Genomic DNA, 24539 nt, shown 5'->3' with positions numbered 1-24539 from the left:
AAAAGATGAAATTATTACATTAATTAAGGGAGCACAGAGAAAGAGAAAGGGAGAGAGAGAGAGAGAGAGAGAGAGAGAGAGAGAGAGAGAGAGAGAGAGAGAGAGAGAGAGTGTGTGTGTGTGTGTGTGTGTGTGTGTGTGTGTGTGTGTGTGTGTAGATAGAATTTAAATTATCCTGTATCTTCAGACTATAATGATGGCATTGCTCAACCTAGGCGTGTGACAATAAAAAGCTGTCACACTGCTAGTTGAATTACAGTGGTTTGCAAAAGTATTCGGCCCCCTTGAAGTTTTCCACATTTTGTCACATTACTGCCACAAACATGAATCAATCTTATTGGAATTCCGCATGAAACACCAATACAAAGTGGTGTACACGTGAGAAGTGGAATGAAAATCATACATGATTCCAAACATTTCTTACAAACCAATAACTGCAAAGTAGGGTGTGCGTAATTATTCAGCCCCCTTTGGTCTGAGTGCAGTAAGTTGCCTATAGATATTGCCTGATGAGTGCTAATGACTAAATAGAGTGCACATGTGTGTAATCTAATGTCAGTACAAATACAGCTGCTCTGTGACGACCTCAGACGTTGTCTAAGATAATATTGGAAGCAACAACACCATGAACTCCAAAGAACACACCAGACAGGTCAGGGATAAAGTTATTGAGAAATTTAAAGCAGGCTTAGGCTACAAAAAGATTTCCAAAGCCTTGAACATCCCACGGAGCACTGTTCAAACAATCATTCAGAAATGGAAGGAGTATGGCACAACTGTAAACCTACCAAGACAAGGCCGTTCACCTAAACTGACAGGCCGAATCAGAGCAGGGACAAGGTCCTCCAGCACCCAAGGCTGAGACACCAAAGTGCGCCCCTCCATCCCTCCCACCTCAGCTGTCACACACTGATTGCTATTAGACTAAGAGGGCCACATGGCCCACAACCTCTCCAACACCGTAGTATCTAGTTATCTGGTTTGCAGTCACTGCTATGTATCCCCCCTTTTTTTTTTCTGCTTCATACACAATTAGGAATGACAGCTCAATGAATTGTGCGTCCCCTCCTACACTGCGCCCTGAGGCTTGAGCCTCTCCAGCCTATACCTTGGCCCGGCCCTGGGCCGAACAAGAAGAGCACTGATTAGAAATGCAGTCAAGAGGCCCATGGTGACTCTGGACAAACTGCAGAGATCTACAGCTCAGGTGGGGGAATCTGTCCACTGACAACTATTAGTCATGCAATGCACAAAATTGGCCTTTATGGAAGAGTGGCAAGAAGAAAGCCATTGTTAACAGAAAAGCATAAGAAGTCCCATTTCCAATTTTCCACAAGCCATGTGGGGGACACAGCAAACATGTGGAAGAAGGTGCTCTGGTCAGATGAGACCAAAACGTAACTTTTTTGCCAAAATGCAAAACGCTGTGTGTGGCGGAAAACTAACACTGCACATCACTCTGAACACAGCATCCCCACTGTCAAATATGGTGGTGGCAGTATCATGCTCTGGGGGTGCCTGTCTTCAGCAGGTACAGGGAAGCTGGTCAGAGTTGATGGGAAGATGGATGGAGCCAAATACAGGGCAATCTTGGAAGAAAACCTCTTGGAGTCTACAAAAGACTTGAGACTGGGGCGGAGGTTCACATTCCAGCAGGACAACGACCCTAAACTTAAAGACAGGGCAACAACGGAATGGTTTAAAACAAAACATATCCATGTGTTAGAATGGCCCAGTCAAAGTCCAGATCTAAATCCAATCGAGAATCTGTGGCAAGATCTGAAAACTGCTGTTCACAAACGCTGTCCATCTAATCTGACTGAGCTGGAGCTGTTTTGCAAAGAAGAATGGGCAAGGATTTCAGTCTCTAAATGTGCAAAGCTGGTAGAGACATACCCTAAAAGACTGGCAGCTGTAATTGCAGCAAAAAAGGTGGTTCTACAAAGTATTGACTCAGGGGAGTGAATAATTACGCACACCCCACTTTGCAGTTATTGATTTGTAAGAAATGTTTGGAATCATGCATGATTTTCGTTCCACTTCTCATGCGTACACCACTTTGTATTGGTCTTTCACATGGAATTCCAGTAAAGTTGATGCATGTTTGTGGCAGTAATGTGACAAAATGTGGAAAACTTCAAGGGGGCCAAATACTTTTGCAAGCCACTGTATTACTTGTTCATGCTGAGAAAAAAAGAACCCTAACCTTTAAGTTTCTAAGTAACGTGGAAATTTGAATTAAGCTTTCCAGTAATTTGAAAACCGATATTGTGTTTTTTATTTCCTATTCATTTTATGCCCAGTTTAATGCTTTAGTTCAGAGTTCCCAAACCCTATCCTCAAAGCCCACCAACAGTACATGTTTTGCAGGAAACAACAAACATTAACAGGTGGGGTAATTAATGTCTCAGCAGCGCTTATTTTCTACCTCTGTGGATTTACACAAAACATAAGCTGTTGGTGGGCCCTGAGGACTGGGTTGGGGAACACTGCAGCAAATTGATGACATTTGAGTTTTATACTCCTTTAAAGAAAAAGATAAATGATCAGATTTTTTGTCTAACCCACTTAATGGTACCTTGGCTTGTTAAGACTACTAGTAGAAATGTTCAAACCATATGCAGAACAACTACTGTATGTGACCTTCCCACTCACGGTCCTAAAAGCAGCTATAAGGGCCATTTCATGCTGTGTCCATTGCAACACGATGATATTCCTGAGGGGCATTCACATGGTGAGCGATGTGGCTCAGTGCGGAAGGTTCCAACAGAATGACGCACAGCATGTTGTGTGTTAACTGAGTAATGTGTGTGTGTGTCTACATTGTCAGTGAAGTGTAATTTCAATGTACTGTATGCTGCACTGCATAGTCGCATTGCACATCTAATGCGTGGTGTCCCTGTTCAGCAATGTTGCATGTGATGCTTTGACAACACAACTTGCACAGTGTGAACGGCCATTAAAAGCTTTTTTTCATATGCCCATGTGGAACAAATATAAAGAACAGTGTGAGTAAGGATCTTTGAGCTTAGGAGCTCAAATTCAGATATACAGACTAGATGAGGTGACCGGAAAGCAGGAGGCGTCATTACAAAGACACTTTAAAGGATACCCGAGGTTACATGCGACATGATGAGATAGACATGTGTATGTACAGGTTCTAGCACACAAATAACTATGCTGTGTTTCTTTTTTTCGTTCTCTGCCTTAAAAGAGTTAAATATCAGGTGTGTAAGTGGCTGACTGACTCAGTCCTGACTCAGACAGGAAGTGACTACAGTGTGACTTTCACTGATAAGAAATTCCAACTATAAAACACTTTTCTAGCAGAAAATGGCTTCTGAGAGCAGGAAAGAGATAAAAAGGATCAATAGTTCATACATTCTAGCTCTAGTATACTTCAATGAATGTGACATTGAGTAAAAACAATAAATCAGTTAAAACTTAAAAAGTAGATTTATACATAAAATAAAACTGTGAAATATCTTAAAAAGTCATTTTAGGAGAAGAAAGATAGATACAATAGTTTATTTCATTAGTTTATTTTCACCTCGGGTGTCCTTTAACACACACAAATAGCTGCCAGCATATTTATTTTTAGAATGCTTTAGAATGCTGATTATTTCATTTCATTTTAGTTTAGTTTGGTTGCAGTGTGTAGCAGAGTCTAGGAGTCTTCAATCAGGATTACAAAAAGACCCCTGCAAATTATATTATAAATCTCATTAAAAAAGCATTAGGGTTCGGGACATAGAGTTTTTTAGTTTTTCTTTGATTTTAAAGTAATTTTTTTATTTAGTGTAAAAAAAAACAGTTTAAAAAGAAAAAAACTCTTTTAGCCACCTGCTGGGACCATCCTCTTCTCCTTCACTGGCTGTCGGGGCCACCTGTCTTGCTTCCACTGTTTCCTGCCAGGTCACATGCCACACCACTTCTTCATGCTGGTTCTGCAGCTATACTGTTCAAGGAGCCCCAGAAAAGCATCTTTGAGCCTCCCGCCGGGGCTTCCCATTGGTCTAGACATTTAATAAATGAGTATTCTCCCTAAGGAGGATTTTCATCGGTCCTCTAAATTGCCTAATGAAAATCCTCCTCAGGGAATGCTTGGATCAATGGGGGAGCATCAACCGTAGGCTCAGAGAAACGTTCCTGAGACTTCCTGAACAGTACAGCCAGAAAGCCAGCATGAAGGAGGAGCAGTGCGGCACGTGTCCCTCTGCAAATGGTGAGATGGGTGGTACCGGCGGACAGCGACAGAGCGATGGGTAGTGACAAGCAGCAATGGGGTCTAGCAGACGGATGACACTTCAATCAAGATTTAGAGGTGGAGAAAGAAATAAAAGAAGAAAAAGCGAGAGATGAAAAACAATACAAAAAGTATTTTTCATCTAATAAATTATACTAGCTGAGGACCCGGCATTGCCCGGGTATGTACTTGGATGTTGTTTGCTCCTCTCACTTTTTCTAACCTTGACACACAAGTTTATGAGCTTTGGATTCCTTGGAATCAATCATTTGTATTTTCCCATTGAAATTAAACAAATTTTATTGGCTGTTTGTGGCCCCACCCCCTTTTTTTAATTTAAACCCCACTCACCCAAAGACCAACTGTGCCAATTTTGAGACCTCTGCCATTAAGAGTGCAAGAATGGCAGTAATTTAAATTTTCCCTTGAAAAATAATAGGTGAATTTTGATTACCTTTTGTAGGGTGCACCCTCTTTTCTGAATATTTACTCAGTCACTTAGTGACCAACTGTGCAAAGTTTGAGAACCCTGTCATTAACAATGTAATGGCTCATACACACGAGCCACCGCTGTGGCCATAAAAAGAGCCATAAAAAAAAAAAAAAAAAAAATAACAGCGACAGCTCGTCGCCAGGTCCCTCTGTGCCACAGCTGTACACACGGCACACAGAGGGACACAGATTTGGCGGAAGCTGTTACCGAAGGTTCCTCCCCCCGTAGTCCCCCCGCTGGAAGCTCCATACATTGTGTATGGAGTTGCTGTCACTAGTCCGCATACACACGGCAGACTAGCGACAGTTGTGTCGAAGTTGCGGCGACAGCTGTTGCCGGCGATTGGCCAAGTCAATCGCCTGGCGACAGCTCTGACAAGCGACGGTTCGTGGCGCGCGCCTCATACACATGGGCAATAATGACTGCAATTTACATTTGCTCAGTGAAATTTGGTTTTGGCTCCGTAAACTTTTTGTAACCTTGACACAGAGTCAGTCAATTACCAAGTTTGTGAGCTTTCAGGTTCCTGACATCAAAATTATATGAATGGAAGCAGTTTATCCACTTAAGAAATCTGATTGGCTGTTTGTGGCTCTGCCACTTTAGTGAATTTGAACCCCAGTCACTCAATGACTGACTATAGCAGGTTTGAGGCCTCATTAACTGTGTAAGAATGGCAACAGTTTAAATATTCAATATATGAATTTCGATTGGCTGTTGTATGCTCCACCCACTTTCCTGAATATTAATCACAATCATACAGTGACCAAATGTGTCAAGTTTGAGAACCCTGTCATTAACAGTGTAAGAATGGCTGCAGTTTATATTTTCCCATGTAAAAAGTTAGTGGTTTTTGGCTCCGCCCACTGTTTGTAACATTGACATACAGTCACTCAGTGACCAAGTTTATGAACTTTGGAGTCCTTGGCATCAATAATTAGCATTTTCCCATTGAAATTAAACAAATCTGGCTGTTTGTGGCTTTGACCCTTTCCAGAATTTGAAGTCCAATTACCCAATGACAGAGCGTACCAGGATTGAGGCCTCTGCCATTAAAATTGTAAGAATGGCAGCAATGTAAATATTCCCCTTGAAAGTCAATTGATGAATTTTGATTGGCTGTTGTAGGCTCCACCCACTTTCTTGAATATTAATTCCAGTCACCCAGTGACCAACTGTGTCAAGTTTGAGAACCCTGCCATTAACAGTGTAAAAATGGCTGCAGTTAATATTTTTCATGTAAAAACATTTTGTTGGCTCCACCCACTTTTTTTAACTTTGACATACAGTCATTCAATGACTAAGTTTATGAGCTTTGGGGCCCTTGGTATTAATAATTTGTATATTCCCATAGAAATTAAACACATCAGATTGGCTGTTTGAGGCTCCACCACCTTTCCAGAAATTGAACCCCAGTCATCCAGTGACCAACTGTACCCGGTTTGAGGCATCTGCTATTGACAGTGTAAAAATGGCAGCTATTTCAATATTCCCCTTGAAAATCACCAGGTGAATTTTGATTGGCTATCATAGGCTCCACCCACTTCCCTGAATATTAATCTCAGTCACACAGTGACCAAGTGGGCAAAGTTTGAGAACCCTGCCATTAACATTTTCCCAGTGAAATTTGGTTTTGGCTCCACCCACTTTTTGTGACTTTGACACACAGTCACTCAATGACCAAGTTTGTGAGCCTTCGGATTCCTGGCATTAAAAATGTGTGAATGGAAGCAGTTTATCTACCTAAGAAATCTGATTGGTTGTTTGTGACTCCACCCCTTTGGTGAATTTAAACCCCAGTCACCCAATGACCGACTGTAGCAAGTATCCAAACTTTATCTCATGTGTATGTTCCACCAGCTGCTAAGGATAAACCACATCCACAATCGGTTCCAAGAAAAATGCATACAAATCCACAGCGCTTGGTAGTTGGTACTCAAATCGGCATCTGCAGTAACCCCACAGTGCTCAAAAGCATATTTCCACAGTGACCATCACCAGAAATAAATCGAGAAAGGTAATTTCTCCATCCAAGAATCACATAAACATTTATTAGAAGCTGAATCTACATCACATATACAATGACTTACTTCCAGGGTCCTTTTGACAGGGACCCTTAGTAGTTAAAAGCTTATACACGAGTGTTCCCTGATGACGGCGCAAGGACGAAACCGGTAGGAACTGGAGACTGGGCAACTTATATGAGATCGTTTTTTGGATTTTAAATGTGTACCTGGTTACACTATATGCATCACTATTGGAGAATTGTTTTAATAAATAGAATTATAAATCCTACGGCTATATTAGCCTGGTCATTTGCATCTGGGAGAGGTGAATCCACCCATTTCCCTCCTTTTAGACGGTTTTTAATCTATTTTATACTTGTTTGGCGCCTCTATTTCTCCCGTTACTCAATATCTTAGTCCACCCTTGGTGGAGGGGTGTATCCCCATTCTTCCTATCTATAGAGAGTGACTTTTTAGACCTGAGTGGGGTCAGGTTACAATTCTCCCCACCTGCTGTATCAGTGGTTGCCTGTGTGGTAACCCTGACTTGTGAGTATAACTTTTATTTCAATATATTCCAAACTTTTCAAAAAATACTACACCAGATTTGGCTCTCGGTTTCTCTTTCTTGCCCTTCTGGGTTACACTATAAGCTTTTAACTACTAAGGGTCCCTGTCAAAAGGACCCTGGAAGTAAGTCATTGTATATGTGATGTAGATTCAGCTTCTAATACATGTTTATGTGATTCTTGGATGGAGAAGTGACCTTTCTCAATTTATTTCTGGTGATGGTCACTGTGGAAATATGCTTTTGAGCACTGTGGGGTTACTGCAGATGCCGATTTGAGTACCAAGTTTGAACATTAACAGTGTAAGAATGGCAGTAGTTTAACCACTTCAGCCTTTATTGTTTTTTCACCTTATGCATCCGAGCTATTTTTACCTCCCATTCATTCACCAGTAACTTTATCACTAATTATCACAATGAAATAATCTATATCTTGTTTTTTCTGCCACCAATCAGGCTTTCTTTGGGTGGTAAATTTTGCTAAGAAATATTTTATTCTAAATGCATTTTAACGGGAATATTAAGAGAAAAATGGGGAAAAAATCATGATTTGTCAGTTTTCGGCCATTATAGCTTTAAAATAATACATGCTACCATAATTAAAACCCACATATTTTATTTGCCCATTTGTCCCATTTATTACACCATTTAAGTTATGTCCCTATCACATTGTGTGGCGCCAATATTTTATTTGGAAATAAAGGTGCATTTTTTCAGTTTTGCGTCCATCACTATTTACAAGCTTATAATTTAAAAAATATTAGTAATTTAATCTCTTGAGATGCATATTAACCACTTTGAATCCCTTACTACGCTTATCTACTCCCCACAAAACTTCATCTGAAGCTCAGGGGAGTAAATATGCGTACTTGTGGTAAACAGTGTGCTGTATGCCCAATAAGCTATCTGATTATGTATATAGGGTATCATTTTAACTGTGACAAGTGAGAGAATAGATTTTGTGTTGTTTGACAACTGAGGGCTAAGTCATGTGATTTTTTTTACCGGAAAACTGAATGAAAAGCAATAAAACTGTTGTTTTCATGTACTCTATACCCCTAAATAAATACTTGTAAAAAAAAAACAAAAGTCACAGCATTGAAAAGAGAATACATAGTTACCCTAGGGACTTAGCTTTTAAAATATGTATGCCATGAGAGTGTATTACTGTTAATCATGAAGATAAGGGCTTTTAATTACTGATAGAGTACAATGAGAAAACAAAAAACACAAACCAGAATCTAATATAATATCGCCATACATTGTACTAGAAACATTATTTAAATGTTGAGTTAACCAGGACAAATTAGCAAATACAATGTGTGGGTTTTACCTATGGTAACATTGTTTATTTGAAAACTATAGTGGATGGAAATGGAGAAATAGTGTATTTTTTCTTTTTTTTCTCATTTTTCCCTTTAAAATGCACAGATAATAACATAATTACTAAAAGCAAATATCACCCTCACAAAGCATAATTTGTGGCAAAAAAACAAGATATAGATCATTTACATCTGATGAGTAGCAATAAAGTTATTGGTGAATGAACGGGAGGAGCGCTGAAATGTGAAACTTGCTCTGGTTTTTAAGCAAAAAACCCTATGGTTCTGAAGTGGTTAAAGTTCAGTCCCTTAGGTAACTATTTATGTTTTTTTTTTACTGTAATTTTTTTCTAATTAAAAATATGATTTAAATATTTTTGGTGTGTTGGAGGTAAACAGTTAATTTTAAATGTAAAAATGTCTATTTACTTTAATAAAAATGTATGTAGATGAAGTTTTACTATTTGGCCACAAGATGGCCACAGTCAATTTTTTTATTTATTTTTTTGCTTCCAGAAAGCGTACTTACAGGAAGTGAAGAGGGGATGTGTAACAGAACAATTGCGGCTTCTCCATAGAAGCCAGCAATCGTTCTAAGGGACTTAGATCAATGAATAGGAACTGCTTTCCCATTCATTGATCTCCGGGCTAACGGGCAACCCGCACACCGCGGTGGTTGTGGCCCTGAGAACCCCCATGGCTCTGTTTTTCTCATGGACGTAGCTCCTATGTCCAACATGCATATTTGGACATCGGAGCTTCGTCCTGAAGGCTAAAGTGGTTAAATATCCCCTTGAAAATCAATAGGTGAATTTTGATTGGCTGTTGAAGGCTCCACCCACTTTCCTGAATCTTAATCTCATTCACCCAGTAACCAAGTGTGCCAAGTTTGAAAACCCTGTGTTTAACAGTCTAAGAATGGCTGCAGTTTACACTTTCAAAGTTAAAATGAATGGCTGACATTCCATTGACTGTTTAATGCTCCACCTACTTTTTCTGGATTTGTAACCTCAGTCACCAAGTGCCCAACTGTGCCAAGTGTGGGGCTTGATTACTGTGAGAATGGCAGCCTTTTACATTTTTTCCATTGACATGAATGGGTGAAATCTGATTGGCTGTTTGTAGCTCCACCCAGGTGTGCAGGGGGAGACCGCCAGAACATATAATCTCAGGTAGTAAGGGATCTGTATACCAAGTTTTGTTGAAATTGGTCAAGGCATTTTCGAGTGATCACGGCACATACATACATACATACACATACATCCGATTATACTGTATATATAGATTATTCTATATTTTTTTAACATTAAATAAATATGGAATCTAAAGTGACCCTGTTTACTTGGAAAGGGCAGAACATATGAGGGTGCCATTATTTAACAGGGTTTCCAGATTCTAACATAAGTTCCTCAGGATACATTTACCCCACCTCCTCCTGGGCAGCAGAGGTTGGGAAGAACTCCTTGCCCATGATATTGACAATCCTAGAGAGCCCCTCATATCATGTGGGCTGGAGTGGCGGAGCCTGACGCAGATTAAATCAGCCATCAAAGATAAACCAGCCTGCATGAGTGAGAAGGGGTTGTGAATAAAACGTTGGAAGGGGGGAGGGCCACATTTTTTAATAAACCTATGGCATGGTCCCACCCTTTTAAAATTTCTTCAACCCCTTCTAACCCTTACATGTCACATGATGAGATAAACATAGGTACGTATGGCACTAGTTATACGAAGAACTGTCTGAAGTCCCTGTTTTCCTATACAGCAAGTGTTAGAAAACTAGTTCTTTGATCTATGCAAATAAGACAATCAAACAGAAAGCCAAATTTAGCCTGATGTAAATAGAAGGCAAAACAGTTTTATTTGGCTGAGGAAACACTGCTGATAAGGTTTTAGTCCTGAAACTTTCAAAAGGGTCTTTACTTCTGTTTGTTTTGCAACTAAACAAAGCAGATTTTACATCAGCCTGTCATGGCTGCTGTTTAGAATTCAGATCTTAAACTAAAAATAAAAATATGGGACTGTAATGTTCCATTGACCATGTGTACTACACATACAATTAATTATCTCATAAGTTTATTATCACTTCAGTTTCAGTTCAGGTTTGCTTTAATGGGAATATAACAACGAGGTGAAGAAGAGCATGTAAGTGGTCTTCAACACGCTGTAACCTGGGTTAAAGTTGCATAGAACATAGCAATGTGAAAACCTTTGACTGTTGTGCCTAATATGAAATCAGCTGAAGAAAGCAAAGTTTGCAGTACAACACACAACAAAGGGAACGATACTTTCAGTGTGTTTGTTTTGCTGTCTCTGTGTGTTAGCTCTGCCTCAATCTTTCTGTCTTTATATTTGCTCTTTTTCACATATTTCTTGGCACAGGTAGACAATGCATGACCTTTTTGATATTTGCTTGTTTGTCTCATACGCCAAGCCCTGCTGAGGAAAAACACACTGTGGTCCTGAATGACATACCTATTCTGTTTCATGTACAATTGTAACTTGATTTATTTTGACTTTATTAAACTCAAGCCCCATGGATTGTAATTGTTCTCTGCAAAAAGTGATTGTGACCTCCTTTTTTATTTACTTTTATTTTTTGTTAAATGTATTTTTGCAGTGTAATTTGCCTCCTGTCCTCGTTATAGTGCTTTGCCTTCTCTATTCTTCTGTCAGTCAAGTAGTCATTTTGTATCATTTTTATTTAGTAGATGTGATTTGAAAAAAAGTGTTTTGTACTAAACATGTGTATGATATACCTATCCCTCCTGCCTACTTCATTATTCACGTTCATATGGTGGCACCTCAATGGAAATAATTATATATAGCTACATCTGCCACTCAAACAGGGCCAGATTTCTGTTTTTCACCACCCAAGATCCCATTTCATCTTCTTCCCCTCCCAAGCCTAAATGGAGTCTGCAAATGGATCAGCACAGTATATGCTTGATTACATCAGTGGAAATGAGCTGGTGTTGTGACAGGCTCTGGCAATCATACTTTTATCCTACCACATTCCAAAAACACACCAAGTGACTCCACCAAAAAATTGCTTTTGGTATCTCCTCTGAGGACAGTCAATGACAATACACACTTTAAAGTGCTGAAAACGGGTATCAGTTGAAAAAGGCTCCTGAGCCATCTGTATTAAAAGGGCGCCTCCATAGTCTTCAATGTTATTACTGCAAATATGGGCTACAAGGTGGTGAAAAGGGCTCCCAGGTTTTCTTTCGGCTACAAGGTTTTCGATTCAGCTACAAGAGGGTGCCCCTTTGTAGCCCATATTTTTCATTCGGCTACAAGGATTTTGATTCGGCTACAAAAGGGTGCCCCTTTGCAGCTCATATTTTTCATTCGGCTACAAGGATTTTGATTCGGCTACAAAAGGGTGCCCCTTTGTAGCCCATATTTTTGATTCGGCTACAAGGTTTTTGGGTACAAGGTTTTTACTTCTGCTTCAAAAGGGCACCCCTTTGTAGTCCATATTTTTGGTTCAGCTACAAGGTTTTCGGCTACAAGGTTTTTGATTCTGCTACAAAAGGGCGCCCACCTGTAGCCCATATTTTGGATTTGGCTACAATTTTTTTTTTAGTTACAAGGGTTTTGATTTCGAAATCACAAAGGGTGCCCTTTTATAGCTGAGATTTTTGATTCGGGGGTGCAGGGGGGGGGGGGGATTAGGCATCACAAGTGGGGGGTAGGGTCTTAGGGTTAGGCACCACTAGGGGGGTGGTAGGGTAAGGCACCACCAGGGGAGGGTTCTGTGTGAGAGTAGGGAGACGTTAGGTCATAGTAATCACTTTTCTTGGCTATATCCAGAGCCCTTTTATAACCCAACACATTTTGCCTATAACAGCATCCTTTTTTCAACTAAAACTAGCTTTTTAGCCACACCAGGCACCTTTTGTAGCCACATTTGGCATATGGCCTACACCAGACGCCGTTTGTAGTCAAATTTGGCATATGGGCTACACGAGGCACCCTTTGTAGCCAAATTTGGCTTTTTTTCGTCTATATCAGGCGCCCTTTTTTCCAGGAGCCCTTTTCAAATGTATGCTTGAAAAAGATGTCAGTGCTGCACAAGTACATGATTTAATAATAATAATAATAATAATAATATTACCAACTGCTTTTAGTCCCTTGCGGTGTCCCTAGTTATAGTGGTCACCTTATAGAGCTTTGCATCATAGCCCTCCTCTTATACTACCCCTATGTATAATTTTGGAGTCGGACTAACCCAAGGACCGAAAAAAAACACAAAGGGAAAGAAAACAAAGCCAATAGTATAATCTTTTAAAATACCAGATCTAAACCTTCTGGTATTTTTTCATATTACTCTATTGGCATCTATTTGTCATATTACACTATTGGCTTCATTGGTGCAACCATCAATGAAGCTTGCAGAGGATTTCTCGCCACCTGAATGATTAGGTAGGCTGGGGGACTAAGCTAAAGAAACAACTTCCCACCAGTCATCACATCAACAGTAATACCCTTGGTGGAGTCATTCAAAATATAACAAAAGCATTAAAAACAGTTTAAGGCCTGGGACCCCCTTGCAGACTTTTGGTCAGCGTTTTGCACAGCATTTGAGTTTTGAACAATGCTCTTTCATTCAATCAATCAATGAGTATTATGGTAAATTCATGCCAAAATTGCCACAATTTTGCCAAAATTGCTGCAAATTATTTTACTGCCATTGCTTTTGCCATGATTCTTATGCAAGTGAATGAGAGAGCATTTTTTAAAGCATAAACACTGTGCAAAATGCTGGCCAAAATGCTGCAAGTTAGTCCCAGGAGATGCAGTAGTTGGCTTATATACATCCCAACTTTTTAAGATGAAAAAGAGGGACACTTCAGTCACGCTCCTGCCACACCCTTGATCACGCCCCCATCACACCCCTAGTAGTGATGGGCGAACAGTGTTCGCCACTGTTCGGGTTCGCCCGGATTTTGGCCTGTTCGGGTTCGGTTCGGCACCCCCCGAACACCTCATGGTGTTCGGGAGGGTGCTCGGCCATGCTGCCCGAACGTGCCTTCTTTGTTCGGCCGAACACAGCCGTGTCCGGCCGAACATAGCCCCCTATAGGGTCCCAGCATAAAGGGAGAGCATGCCCCGAGCGCGGGGGGGGGGGGGGGTCGGAAATGCCCCCCACCCCTCCCCGCTAAGCTCTCCCTTTTGCCGGTTCCCTATAATGTTAAATTTAAGCCCCCCAAAAGTACCTGAGGAGGAGGGCAGGAAGCGGGCAGCCGGAGATGCTAGGCGCTAGTACCATCTGGTACTTCCGCCCTCTCTTGACGCACTTCCTGTTTACATTTGAAGTCGCGTCAAGAGAGCGCAGAAGTACCTCGATGACGCGTACGAGGGTACGTGTCATCATGTAGATGACGCGTACCCTCGTTCGCGTCATCGCGGTACTTCTGCGCTCTCTTGACGCGACTTCAAATGTAAACAGGAAGTGCGTCAAGAGAGGGCGGAAGTACCAGATGGTACTAGCGCCTAGCATCTCCGGCTGCCCGCTTCCTGCCCTCATCCTCAGGTACTTTTGGGGGCTTAAATTTAACATTATAGGGAACCGGCAAAAGGGAGAGCTTAGCGGGGAGGGGTGGGGGGCATCACCCACCCCCCCCCCCCCTGCGCTCGGGGCATGCTCTCCCTTTATGCTGGGACCCTATAGGGGCCCCAAAGGGACATGTTCGGGTTGGGTTCGGGGTTCGGCTCGAACATGCCGAACATCAGGGGCATGTTCGGCCGAACCACACCGAACCCGAACATCCAGATGTTCGCCCAACACTAACCCCTAGTCATGCATACCATAAAGATTTCATAAGAAAAATATGTTGTTTTATAATTCAAACCACACTGGTCCTTTCTATCCTGGTTCATTTTCCTGCATATTAGCATTTTAAAATTTGTAATATATCAATTCGAAGGATGGGAATAAAGTTTAGAGTCAATCAAACACATTTTTTAGTAGAGAAATCTATCTATCTATCTATCTATCTATCTATATACTGTATATATATATATATATATATATATATATATATATATGTACATAGAAAGAGGGACAAAGTCCCGAAAGAGGGACAAATGAGGAGGAAAGAGGGACAGAGGGACAGGGCTGCCGAAGAGGGACTGTCCCTCAAAAAGAGCGACAGTTGGGAGCTATGGGCTTACCACTCCTTTAGATAAAGTGGCCAGTACAACTCAAGTTCATTTTAAAATGTTTATTACTCTCTGAGGCACTTGAGTCTTGTCTCAGCTAACCACACAGCAGATTTTTGTGGGCTTTAAAGAGGAGCTGTTAGGTATAAGGTCTCAGAGAAAATAAACACATATATCAGTAGCTAAAGATTGGCTGTACTTACATTACATATGCATTTCACTGTCCATGTTTGTACTTCACATAATTTTTATATAGTATTTGCAGAGAATGATGCTCCTGACAGCTCATGGCAGGTTCCATGTTTGTCTGTCTCCTATGAAGCCAAATGTGTCGTCATGTCCTGCCTGCTTTCTGATGATTCCACTCTCACAAACGCTGGTAATGAATAACACTACTGTGCAGTGAATATTAATTAGCCATGTGGTTAGGAACAATAGCGGACTCCTGCAGTGTACTTTGCCCCAGATTTATTAGTGCTGTGAGCTAGACTGTTACATGCTGTTGAAACTTGAGCCTCACTAGCAGCCAGGGGAGGGCCCCAGAATGCTTTGCAGTATCTGTTATTCGGCTTGCGTCCTCCTTAGGAGCCTGGGAATATGGAGCCTTGCTGTCAGCAAACATCTAAAGTAAGAGAGATTTTTAACTGCAGTATTGCCTTTTTGGCTTCCTTCTAAACTGTTTAACACAGGAGAATAGAGGTTTAAATTAGCTTTTGCAGCCTGACAGTTACTCTTTAATGACCTGAGGAAGCGGGGGAACGCTATTTCTGTGCAGTAAATCTTTTGAAATTTACTTGCGTTATACTGGCTACTTTGTCTACAGGAGAGGTAAGCCAACCGCTCCCTCTCCCTCTCCTTTTTTAAACTGTTGTTAATTGTTTTATTATATTTTGGGCACTTCCACCCACTAGTATCCCTATGTATAAGGACTCGGTAATCCTCTAAACCATTAGGGAGGTAAGTATCTAACTTTTTTTTTATAATTGATTTCAGGTCTCATTCAAGTTCACAGTACAAAACATGTAAATGCTGTTAATAGCAATTTGAATCAGTAATACAGTATAAGTAACTCTCAGAAAGGTGTTTGCCATGGCATAGTTACACTTACTGGTGATAATCCACAGCCAGGTGATGTGACATTCATTGGTATGTTGTGTACGCAGACCTCCCCTGGAATTCCTGCTGTATTTGCTTCCATGTAATCATCAATAGCTTGCTCATCACCTGCAACCGACATTATTTAAGATTAAATGGAAACTGACTGAAATTCGATCCAAATTATCGATCAGGCCAGACATAAAATCTTTATTGGGGAGATGAGCAGTGTTAGTTCCTCAGCCCATAGTGTTGCACTACATTGAGCAGTGAAACACTGCAGTTCAGTTAATTTTCAATAGAATTCATGCTGAAACCTATTAAAAATAGATGTGCTGTGTGTCGATTGTTTTGCCACATTGGGTGGCAATCTATGTGTGTATGGCCAACTTAACCCTTAGGCCCAGGGCACACTAGCGGCGCTTTCCCAGTTTTGAAAATCACTCACAATTTCCTAAATTGCAAAGGACTACGATTTTAAATGTGATTTTCAGAGTGATCACAATTTTCCCCTGCATCCTTTGATTGCTATTGCTCCAGGATCACATTTCAAAAATGCCACAGGCAGTGTTTTTGGGATCGCAATGATGGTGATTGGCAAGTTCTGCTTAAAGTGGTCTGAAAGTCAGCATTTCTACTTTGCTCTAAAAGATTACTCACAGCTTGAAATCTACTATCCCAGAATTTTTTATTTTTTTAGCAGAACAACACTGAAATGGTTAAACAAGGCACTTTGTCCTGCTATTCAGCTTCCAATCTGCATCCAAACTGGAGATAACAGTATCTTTGTTTTCATTCCAATGTTGATACATGTGTGTAAACACAGTGTGACAAGTGAAAAGGAGCTCTATGTGAAGCTATCTGTGCTCCAAGTACACAAACAGCTCAGAACAGCTAATTAGAAGAAGTTAATATATAATAAAAAGCAGTTTGAATAAAATGCAACGGCAGGTTTCAGGGCAAGATAAACTACACTTTGAAAACTTAGAATTTGTTAATTTGCCAATCAAGAGGTCTTAATCGACAATCGTGATCTGCTATCGATCACGATTGCCGGCCACAAATGCACTCATGATTACACTCGTGATTACTCGTGATCACGAGCTCGTGACCGTGGTAGTCAGGGAAATTATGTCATATGACATTGTTGGGCCAATCAGAGGGCCCCCAGTCGAGGCCCTAGCAACCAATCAGAAGAGGGGAGCCTAGCCCTCCCCTCGTCCTCTATATAAGGTGGCAGCTATCATGAGGATCTCATCCTTGCTTGTGACTTGTGGTACTGAGAGCATCCCCAGTGCTGCTGTGTGTCTGAGCAAGTGCTTTTCACTGTGAAAACAGAGCATTTTGCATCCTAACCACATTCTGAACACATTGATTATATTGCTGTATAGATAGATAGTGATTTGATTGTGTTAGTCAGTCAGTGTAGCTGAGTGTCTTTGCTGTATACAGTGCTAGGCTAGCTTAGCTGAACTCTGTGCAGGTTAGGCTTGCTAGGTAGCCTAGTCGTAACCTGTAGGTAAGTTAGGGAATAGGGATTCGTTCTTGATTATTTATTAGTTAGTGTGTTAGTTTAGTGTTAGATTTAGACTAGCATACAGTCAGTCAGCACTGCAGCATCTGTCTCTCTCAGTCTCACTATGAATATGTGATTCTGCAGCTGCTGCCTTTGAGTGTGTGACACTAGTCAGGCAAGTCTTACTGTGTCACTCAGGGCCAGTGCACACCAAAAACCTCTAGCAGATCCGCAAAACGCTAAAGGTTTTTGAAGCAAATTTTCAGAGCGATTCTAGGCATGTTTAGAGAGATTTTCTAAGCATGCCTAGCGTTTTTTTTGAGCGTTTTTGCGTAGCGGATTTCATATATTGTTACAGTAAAGCTGTTACTGAACAGCTTCTGTAACAAAAATGCTTGGAAAACCACTCTGATCTACTGTTTTTCAGAGCGGTTTTACACTTTCCTATATTTTAACATTGAGGCAGAAACACCTCAGAAATCTAAAAATAATGCTGCAGCCCCCAAATTTGCATTTGTGGAAAAAATGAACCGCTCTGGTGTGCACCAGCCCATTGAAATACATTACCCAAGCAGTTTTCAAACCTCTAGCCTTTTTAACCTATTGCCGACCTAGCCAAGCCGATGGTTGCGGCCGCAGCGGCAGCCCCAGGACCACCTAACGTCAATGGGCGTAAAATACTTGAGGCTTGCTTTTGCAGGAGATCACTTGCACTCTGCACGTGCATATCCTGCTTGGTAGGCGGAGCTCCGTAAAACCGCCATCTAATTACCCATACAGCGCTGCAATGTAAGGCAGCGCTGTACTGGGGACAGCCGTATGATACGGCTGTCCCCTCCATAGGCTGGGAAGTGATCGGCTGTCATAGGCTGAAGTCTATGACAGCTAGGGATGCTCACCGCATTCCGCAGAATTCCATTTTCTGCGATTCCAGTCGTTAAATTGGCGATTCCGTTCCGTTGCATCGGAACGGAATTGCTATACTGTTCCAACGGAATTCCAGAATTGCTATGCGTAATTCCGTCGGAATGCAGATTTTTTTAAGCCAATCACAAGGAAGGCCCTAGAAGAAGCTTAAAGCGGAATATAACCCTGCATTTCAACTTTGCTCTAAAACATTATTTACAGCATATTATATGCAACCAGCTTTTTTTTTTTTTTTTACTAGACCAGCATTGGAAGGGTTACACACAGAGCTTTAAAGTTCCTTGGAGAGAAATGATGCCGCATCCAAAGTTTAGATAGATACATTTAAGTAAACACAATGTAACAAGTGTGGAATGTGACACACACTGACTGTGCAGGAGCTCCCGGGACACAGAGAGAGAGAGAGAGAGAGAGAGAGAAGGTGAGTCACATTCCTCACTTGTTACATTGTGTAACATCTAAACTTCGGGTGAGGCAGCATTTCTCCCTACTTTAAAGCTCTGTGTGTAATTATTTCAGCACCAATTGTAATTGTAATGACCGCCGTGGAACCACCTCTAGGTCCCATAGCCTATGCGACAACCCCTGCTGATCCAAACCAAACTTATAATGACCGCCGAGGAACCACCTCTAGGTCCCATGGCTTACGCAACAACTCCTGCTGCTCCAAACCAAACTTATAATGACCACCGTGGAACCACCTCTAGGTCCCATGGCTTACACAACAACTCCTGCTGCTCCAAACAAAACTTATAATGACCGTCGTGGAACCACCTCTAGGTCCCATGGCTTACGCGAAAACTCCTGCTGAAAAAAAAAAAAGAAAAAAAGACCGGTACCCTCGTATGCGTCATCACGTAGAGGACGTGAGGTCAGAGAAAGGGCGGAAGTACCACAAGGGTACTACCGCTGAACCGCCCGCTGCCCGGCCTCAACGCGTCCTACTCGGACTCCTCCTCCTCACCGGTACTATTTAACTTTACGCAAACTTTTTTATGGGGAAGCGGGCAGAGGGGGGAGTGCTAGCGGAGGGGGTGGGGGGAATTTCCGACCCCCCCCCCCCCGCGCGATCGGGGCATGCTCCCCCCTTATGCCTGCGACCCCATAGGGGGGCCGTATTCGGCCGAACAGGGCCCTGTTCGGCCAAACAGGGGCCCTGTTCGGCCGGGCATTGAGCAGTTCGGGCGAACCCGAACTAAAAGGCCGAACACCATCAGGTGTTCGGCCGAACTCGAACATCACCCGAACAGGGTGATGTTCTGCTGAACCCGAACAGTGGCGAACACTGTTCGCCCAACACTACTCAGAGGGGGGGTGACGACAATGGTGTGTCTGCTGTGGCACACCTCTTCCCCATGGGTGCGAACATGCTGTGCTGTCTGCGCAAGGGGCCCCAGGGTGATCCGGATGCAACAGAATGATGTATGAATTACCATGATCCTGGACCCACAACTGAAGGGCAAGCTTGGTCAGTTCCTGCAAAGTGGAGTCCCAGAGCATCGAACAAGGGAGTTGCAGGCAGCCCTTGTTTGCAGACTGGAGGAAGCCTTCACCCAGCCTTCTACCCCTCCCCCCTGCCCCTGTTCAGCTAACACTGCAGCCGGTGCCTGCTTCCAGCAGCAGCAGCAGGTGCCCAGAAGATTTGCTGAGTCTGACAAGGCAACTCTACATGGTAGAGCTGCCTAGAGAGGAGGTGCCATCAGCAGCATCCTCCTCCTCTAGTCAGCACCAGCGTCTGACCTGCATGGTGGCAGAGTACATGGGATACTTCAGTGGGCTTGATACCAAGGCCCTTATGGACCCTATGGAGTACTGGGTCAAGAGGCTGGAGATCTGGAGGTAGCTCACGCAATATGCCCTGGAAGTCCTGTCCTGCCCCCCTTCCAGCATGCTGTCAGAGAGATGCTTCAGTGCGGCCGGTGGCATGGTCACAGAAAAGCGCTCTCATCTGTCCACACCTTCCTCAAGATGAACCAGGCTTGGGTTAAAGGTGATTTCCAATCCTGGCCCCTCATGTCGGCAAGAGGAGGGCATGAGGTGCCTGGTTCTTCTTATTTTTGCTGTGGTACCACCGCTAGGTGCCATGCTGTAATACTGCTGCTACCACACACTACTCCTCCTGCTGTTGCTGCATGTACCTCCTGCTGACTGTGATTCCACCGCTATGGTCAACAGTCTAATGCGCTGTTGCCACGTTTCACCAGCTATTATTCCAACCAAAAATATAAAAAAGAATGTTTAATTTTCTTGAGGAGTCTGGGTCAGGATGCATACTGTGCTGTCTGAGTTGTGGGGAGGCCCCAACTGCAGCTGTACAACCACTTCCTAGAACCTCACAGTGTTTTTGGTTTAATTGCGCTGTGGTACCACCACTAGGTGCCATGGCCTACTGCTGTACTGTATATATATATATATATATTCTTGTACAAAAAAGTCTGAGGTGTCTGGGTTGAAAACTGTGCTGTACCAGTTGTACATTGGACACAATGTGGGCTTCACAACCACTGTTTGGAACCTCATGCTGTTTTCTCTGTGTTCATTACAGCCATGGTGCCAACGCTAGGTGCCATGGCCACTTATGCTGCTGCTGCCTGCCACATGTTACTCCTCCCCTGCTACTGCTTTTACCTCCTGCTCTCTGTGCTCCCACCGCCAGGGTCTATAGATTAAGGCACTGCTGCATTGCAGCACCAGCTATACGCCACTACAATAGCTATATCAGTGGTTCCCAACCGGTGTTCCGCAACACATTCATGTGTCATACTAACTACTCAGAGCGGAGGATGGAGGCAAATCAGCGAGGAGGGAGCCAGAGAGAAACACTTGGAGCGGAGGAGGAGAGGGATCCCGGCTATTGAGGGGCGAGTGAAACCTGAGGCTCAGAACGTCGTTTCTGCTCTAAAAGATACACAACAGCATAATAACTTTTAAGTAAGCAGACCTGAACGCAGAACATCCTCTCTGCTCTAATATATAAACAACAGCATAATAACATTTAAGAAAGCAGACCTGAGCTCAGAATGTCCTCTCTGCTCTAAAAGATACACAACAGCCTGAACTCAGAATGTCCTCTCTGCTCTAAAAGATACACAACAGCATAATAACCTTTTGAATATTACATCTGCAGCAACCTTACTGTACCAGCAGCAGCATATTATCCCTGCAGCCCCCCACTCATTGTGCAGTAGCAGCATTGTGTCCCTCCACCATTGTGCCAGCAGCATATTGTCTCCTAGCCCCCCATTGTGCCAGCAGCATAAGCACATTGTTGCTCCAGCCCCCCAATGTGCCAGCAGCTTCAGCATATTGTCCCTGCACCCCCCCCCCCCCCCATTGTGCCAGCAACAGTCACATTGGCACTGCAGCCCTGCTCTAAGCCTCATTTTCCAGTGATTTCATGATTATTATGCTTATTTTTCTGCCATACGTGATGCTTCATGGATATATGAATGTTTGGCGTGATCTGACATGTCACAGATATCTGAATGTTTGCTGTGATGTGTCATGACCTGGAAAAGGTTGGGAACCACTGAGCTATTTATATTGTTGTAAAAAAAATTCTGAGGTGTCTGGGTTGAAAACTGTGCTGTCCCAGTTGTGTATTGGACACAATGTGGGCTTCATGACTGCTGTCTGGAACCTCCTGCTGTTTTCTCTGTGTTTTATTTACAGCCATGATACCACCACTAGCTGCCATGGCCCATTATGCTGTTATAATAATTTCTTGGAATTAGTGCTGTGGTACCACTACCAGGTTCCATTGCCTTCTCTGATACCAGCTAATATGTCTGCTACTCATGCCAATGTAACATGCATGACGCAAAAAAAAAAAAAAAGAAAAGACAGTGAAGAAGAAGAAGGTGAAGTTGAACCAGGTGAAGATGAAGAAGAAGAAGGTGAAGAAGAAACAGATGAAGAAGAAGAAGATGGTGAAGAAGAAGATGATGGTGAAGAAGAAAAGACAGTGGAGAGGAAGAAGGTGAAGTTGAACCTGGTGAAGAAAAAACAGCAGATGATAGTGAAGAAGATGAAGATGGTGAAGAAGTAGAAGTTGACGAAGTACAGCTTACATGGATTACATTACTATCAACACACACACACACACACACACACACACACACACACACACACACACACACACACACACACACACACACACACACACACACACACACACACACACACACACACACCTATCTCTTGAAACATATATATATATACTTAAAAGGCCCGCCAGTTAAAAAACGGGCACTAGGTCACAGCCGCTACCCCCCTGCACTAAAAGTACAGTGTTCAGAAGAAGGCACGTGCCATCAACCCCCAATATTGTCAGGACGTAGTTGACTATTTAACACAGAACACCTCATCTTTCTCAGCTTCCGCATGGAAGCGTGACATATCTTCCTCCTCCTGCTCTGATTCTGGCACCCCACTTAACATTCAGTCGGCTGCCACCACCAAAGTGCCATCACCCCAGGGCTCAGCGGTGTGGAAATTGTTTTGTGTGTCTGCCTCAGATGAGAGCAATGCCATCTGTACTCTCTGCCACTGAAAATTGAGCCGTGGAAAGATCAAGACCTGCATAGGGGCAACTACCTTACGAAGGCACATGATTGCAAAGCACAAACTGCAATGGGATGACCACCTGAGGAAAAGCAGCACACAAAAGCAAAGCCACACACAGCAGTGGAAGATACCAGGCCGCAATTTTTTCTCAAAAAAGATGCCTGATATGCAAAGCACGCTCAGGCCTGTCCGAAGACTAAGTCAGTCCCCACACACAGCATTTCTGCCTGCACGCCGTGTGACTGCCTGCCCCAAGACTAAGTTTCTGTATAGGAGGAACGATTTAGATAAAGTAAAGGCACAAACCAGTGATTTGTTTCCAAAAATTTAAGTTTCACTCTTTATTATATTCAAAAATAACTTTTTTCTTCAAAAAGGTAGAAAAGTTTTTTTCGTAGACAACAATAAAAATACTTTGTATTATAGACATAGATGATCAATGAATTGAGCAGATCGTAGACACTGTATGCTTTGTTTGATGAAATAAAGTATTTCAGATATTTTGATTCAAGCAACGACACTAGTCCGTTTCGGGTAATTAACCCTTCATCAGGCCTTTATAAAGCAAAAAGAATATTTTTACCAAAAAATATACACAGTCTAGAAGACCAAATGGATATTTTGATTTTGGGGTATCTGTTCAAACCAGACACAACCCGGAACCTGACTGATGGCTGGCATAGAAAGGATCAGCTGCAAACACACTGTGTCTATCATTGAGCTACCACAGACCGGCGACCATATGGGCTTGAAAAACCGGCATGGCCTGCACTCTGTCCATGGTGCGCACCAGTCCAGCACGGCCGTCACTACACAAACAGTTGTTTGCGGTACGTTACACAGTGAGTTTGGTGTGTCAGTGTGAAGCAGTACTCTAATTACACTCACTGATTGATATACACATGCAAAATGTTTTAAAGCACTTTAGGCCTGCAAATTAGCATTTAATGTGATTTCTGCCCTTAAAACGCTGCGTTGCGTCCAATCCAAATTTTCCCCGGGACTTTTGGCGTGTATCCCACTCCGATATGCCCACCTCCAGGTGTTAGACCCCTTGAAACATCATTTCCATTACTGCCAGCATACATTTTTCTAGTTTTCAAAGTTTGCATACCCATTGAAGTCTATTGCGGTTCGCGCAAACTTTCGCGGTAGGTTTGCGAACCAAAAATCAGAGGTTCGAGCCATCTCTAGCTGATTTACGAAATCAGGAGAAAACTAGAGAAACAGATTTATTGATTAACAGTTCCATTGATAATAGGTGTAGAACTAGTTAACTAACCACACTAACCACATCCTGGGGTTCTTCTGTGAACCGATTCTTGGGTAAGTCACACCTAACACACCTAACACTGGTGAGACAAGGAGTCTGTACCATGCTATAACAACATTTCTATAATGCTTGGCATATATTAAAGTGCCACTAAAGTAAAAAAATGTATATATATATACATATATACACACACGTGGAAATATAGTAAACAATTGAAAATATGTCATATTCTAGGTTCTTCAAAGTAGCCACCTTTTGCTTTGATTACTGCTTTGCACACTCTTGGCTTTCTCTTGATGAGCTTCAAGAGGTAGTCACCTGAAATGGTTTTCACTTCACAGGTGTGCCCTATCAGG

General features: G+C 42.5%; 1 protein-coding gene across 1 annotated transcript in view; it reads right to left on the bottom strand.

The window, feature by feature from the left end:
* The window catches only part of LOC137537857 (mucin-2-like), a 350759-nt gene extending 330915 nt beyond the window's left edge, over positions 1-19844 (bottom strand). Inside the window, exons 1-2 of the mRNA XM_068259807.1 lie at positions 19778-19844; positions 15915-16030 (exon numbers count right to left, since the gene is read on the bottom strand). Coding sequence (XP_068115908.1) covers positions 15915-16030; positions 19778-19844 — 183 coding nt within the window. The remainder of the gene's footprint in view (positions 1-15914; positions 16031-19777) is intronic.
* Positions 19845-24539: the final 4695 nt, after the last annotated feature.

The sequence above is a fragment of the Hyperolius riggenbachi genome, chromosome 11 (assembly GCF_040937935.1).
Source record: "Hyperolius riggenbachi isolate aHypRig1 chromosome 11, aHypRig1.pri, whole genome shotgun sequence".
Classification (NCBI taxonomy): Eukaryota; Metazoa; Chordata; class Amphibia; order Anura; family Hyperoliidae; genus Hyperolius; species Hyperolius riggenbachi.
Note: the sequence above shows the minus strand (reverse complement) of the source record. Positions and strands in the feature narration are given on the sequence as shown.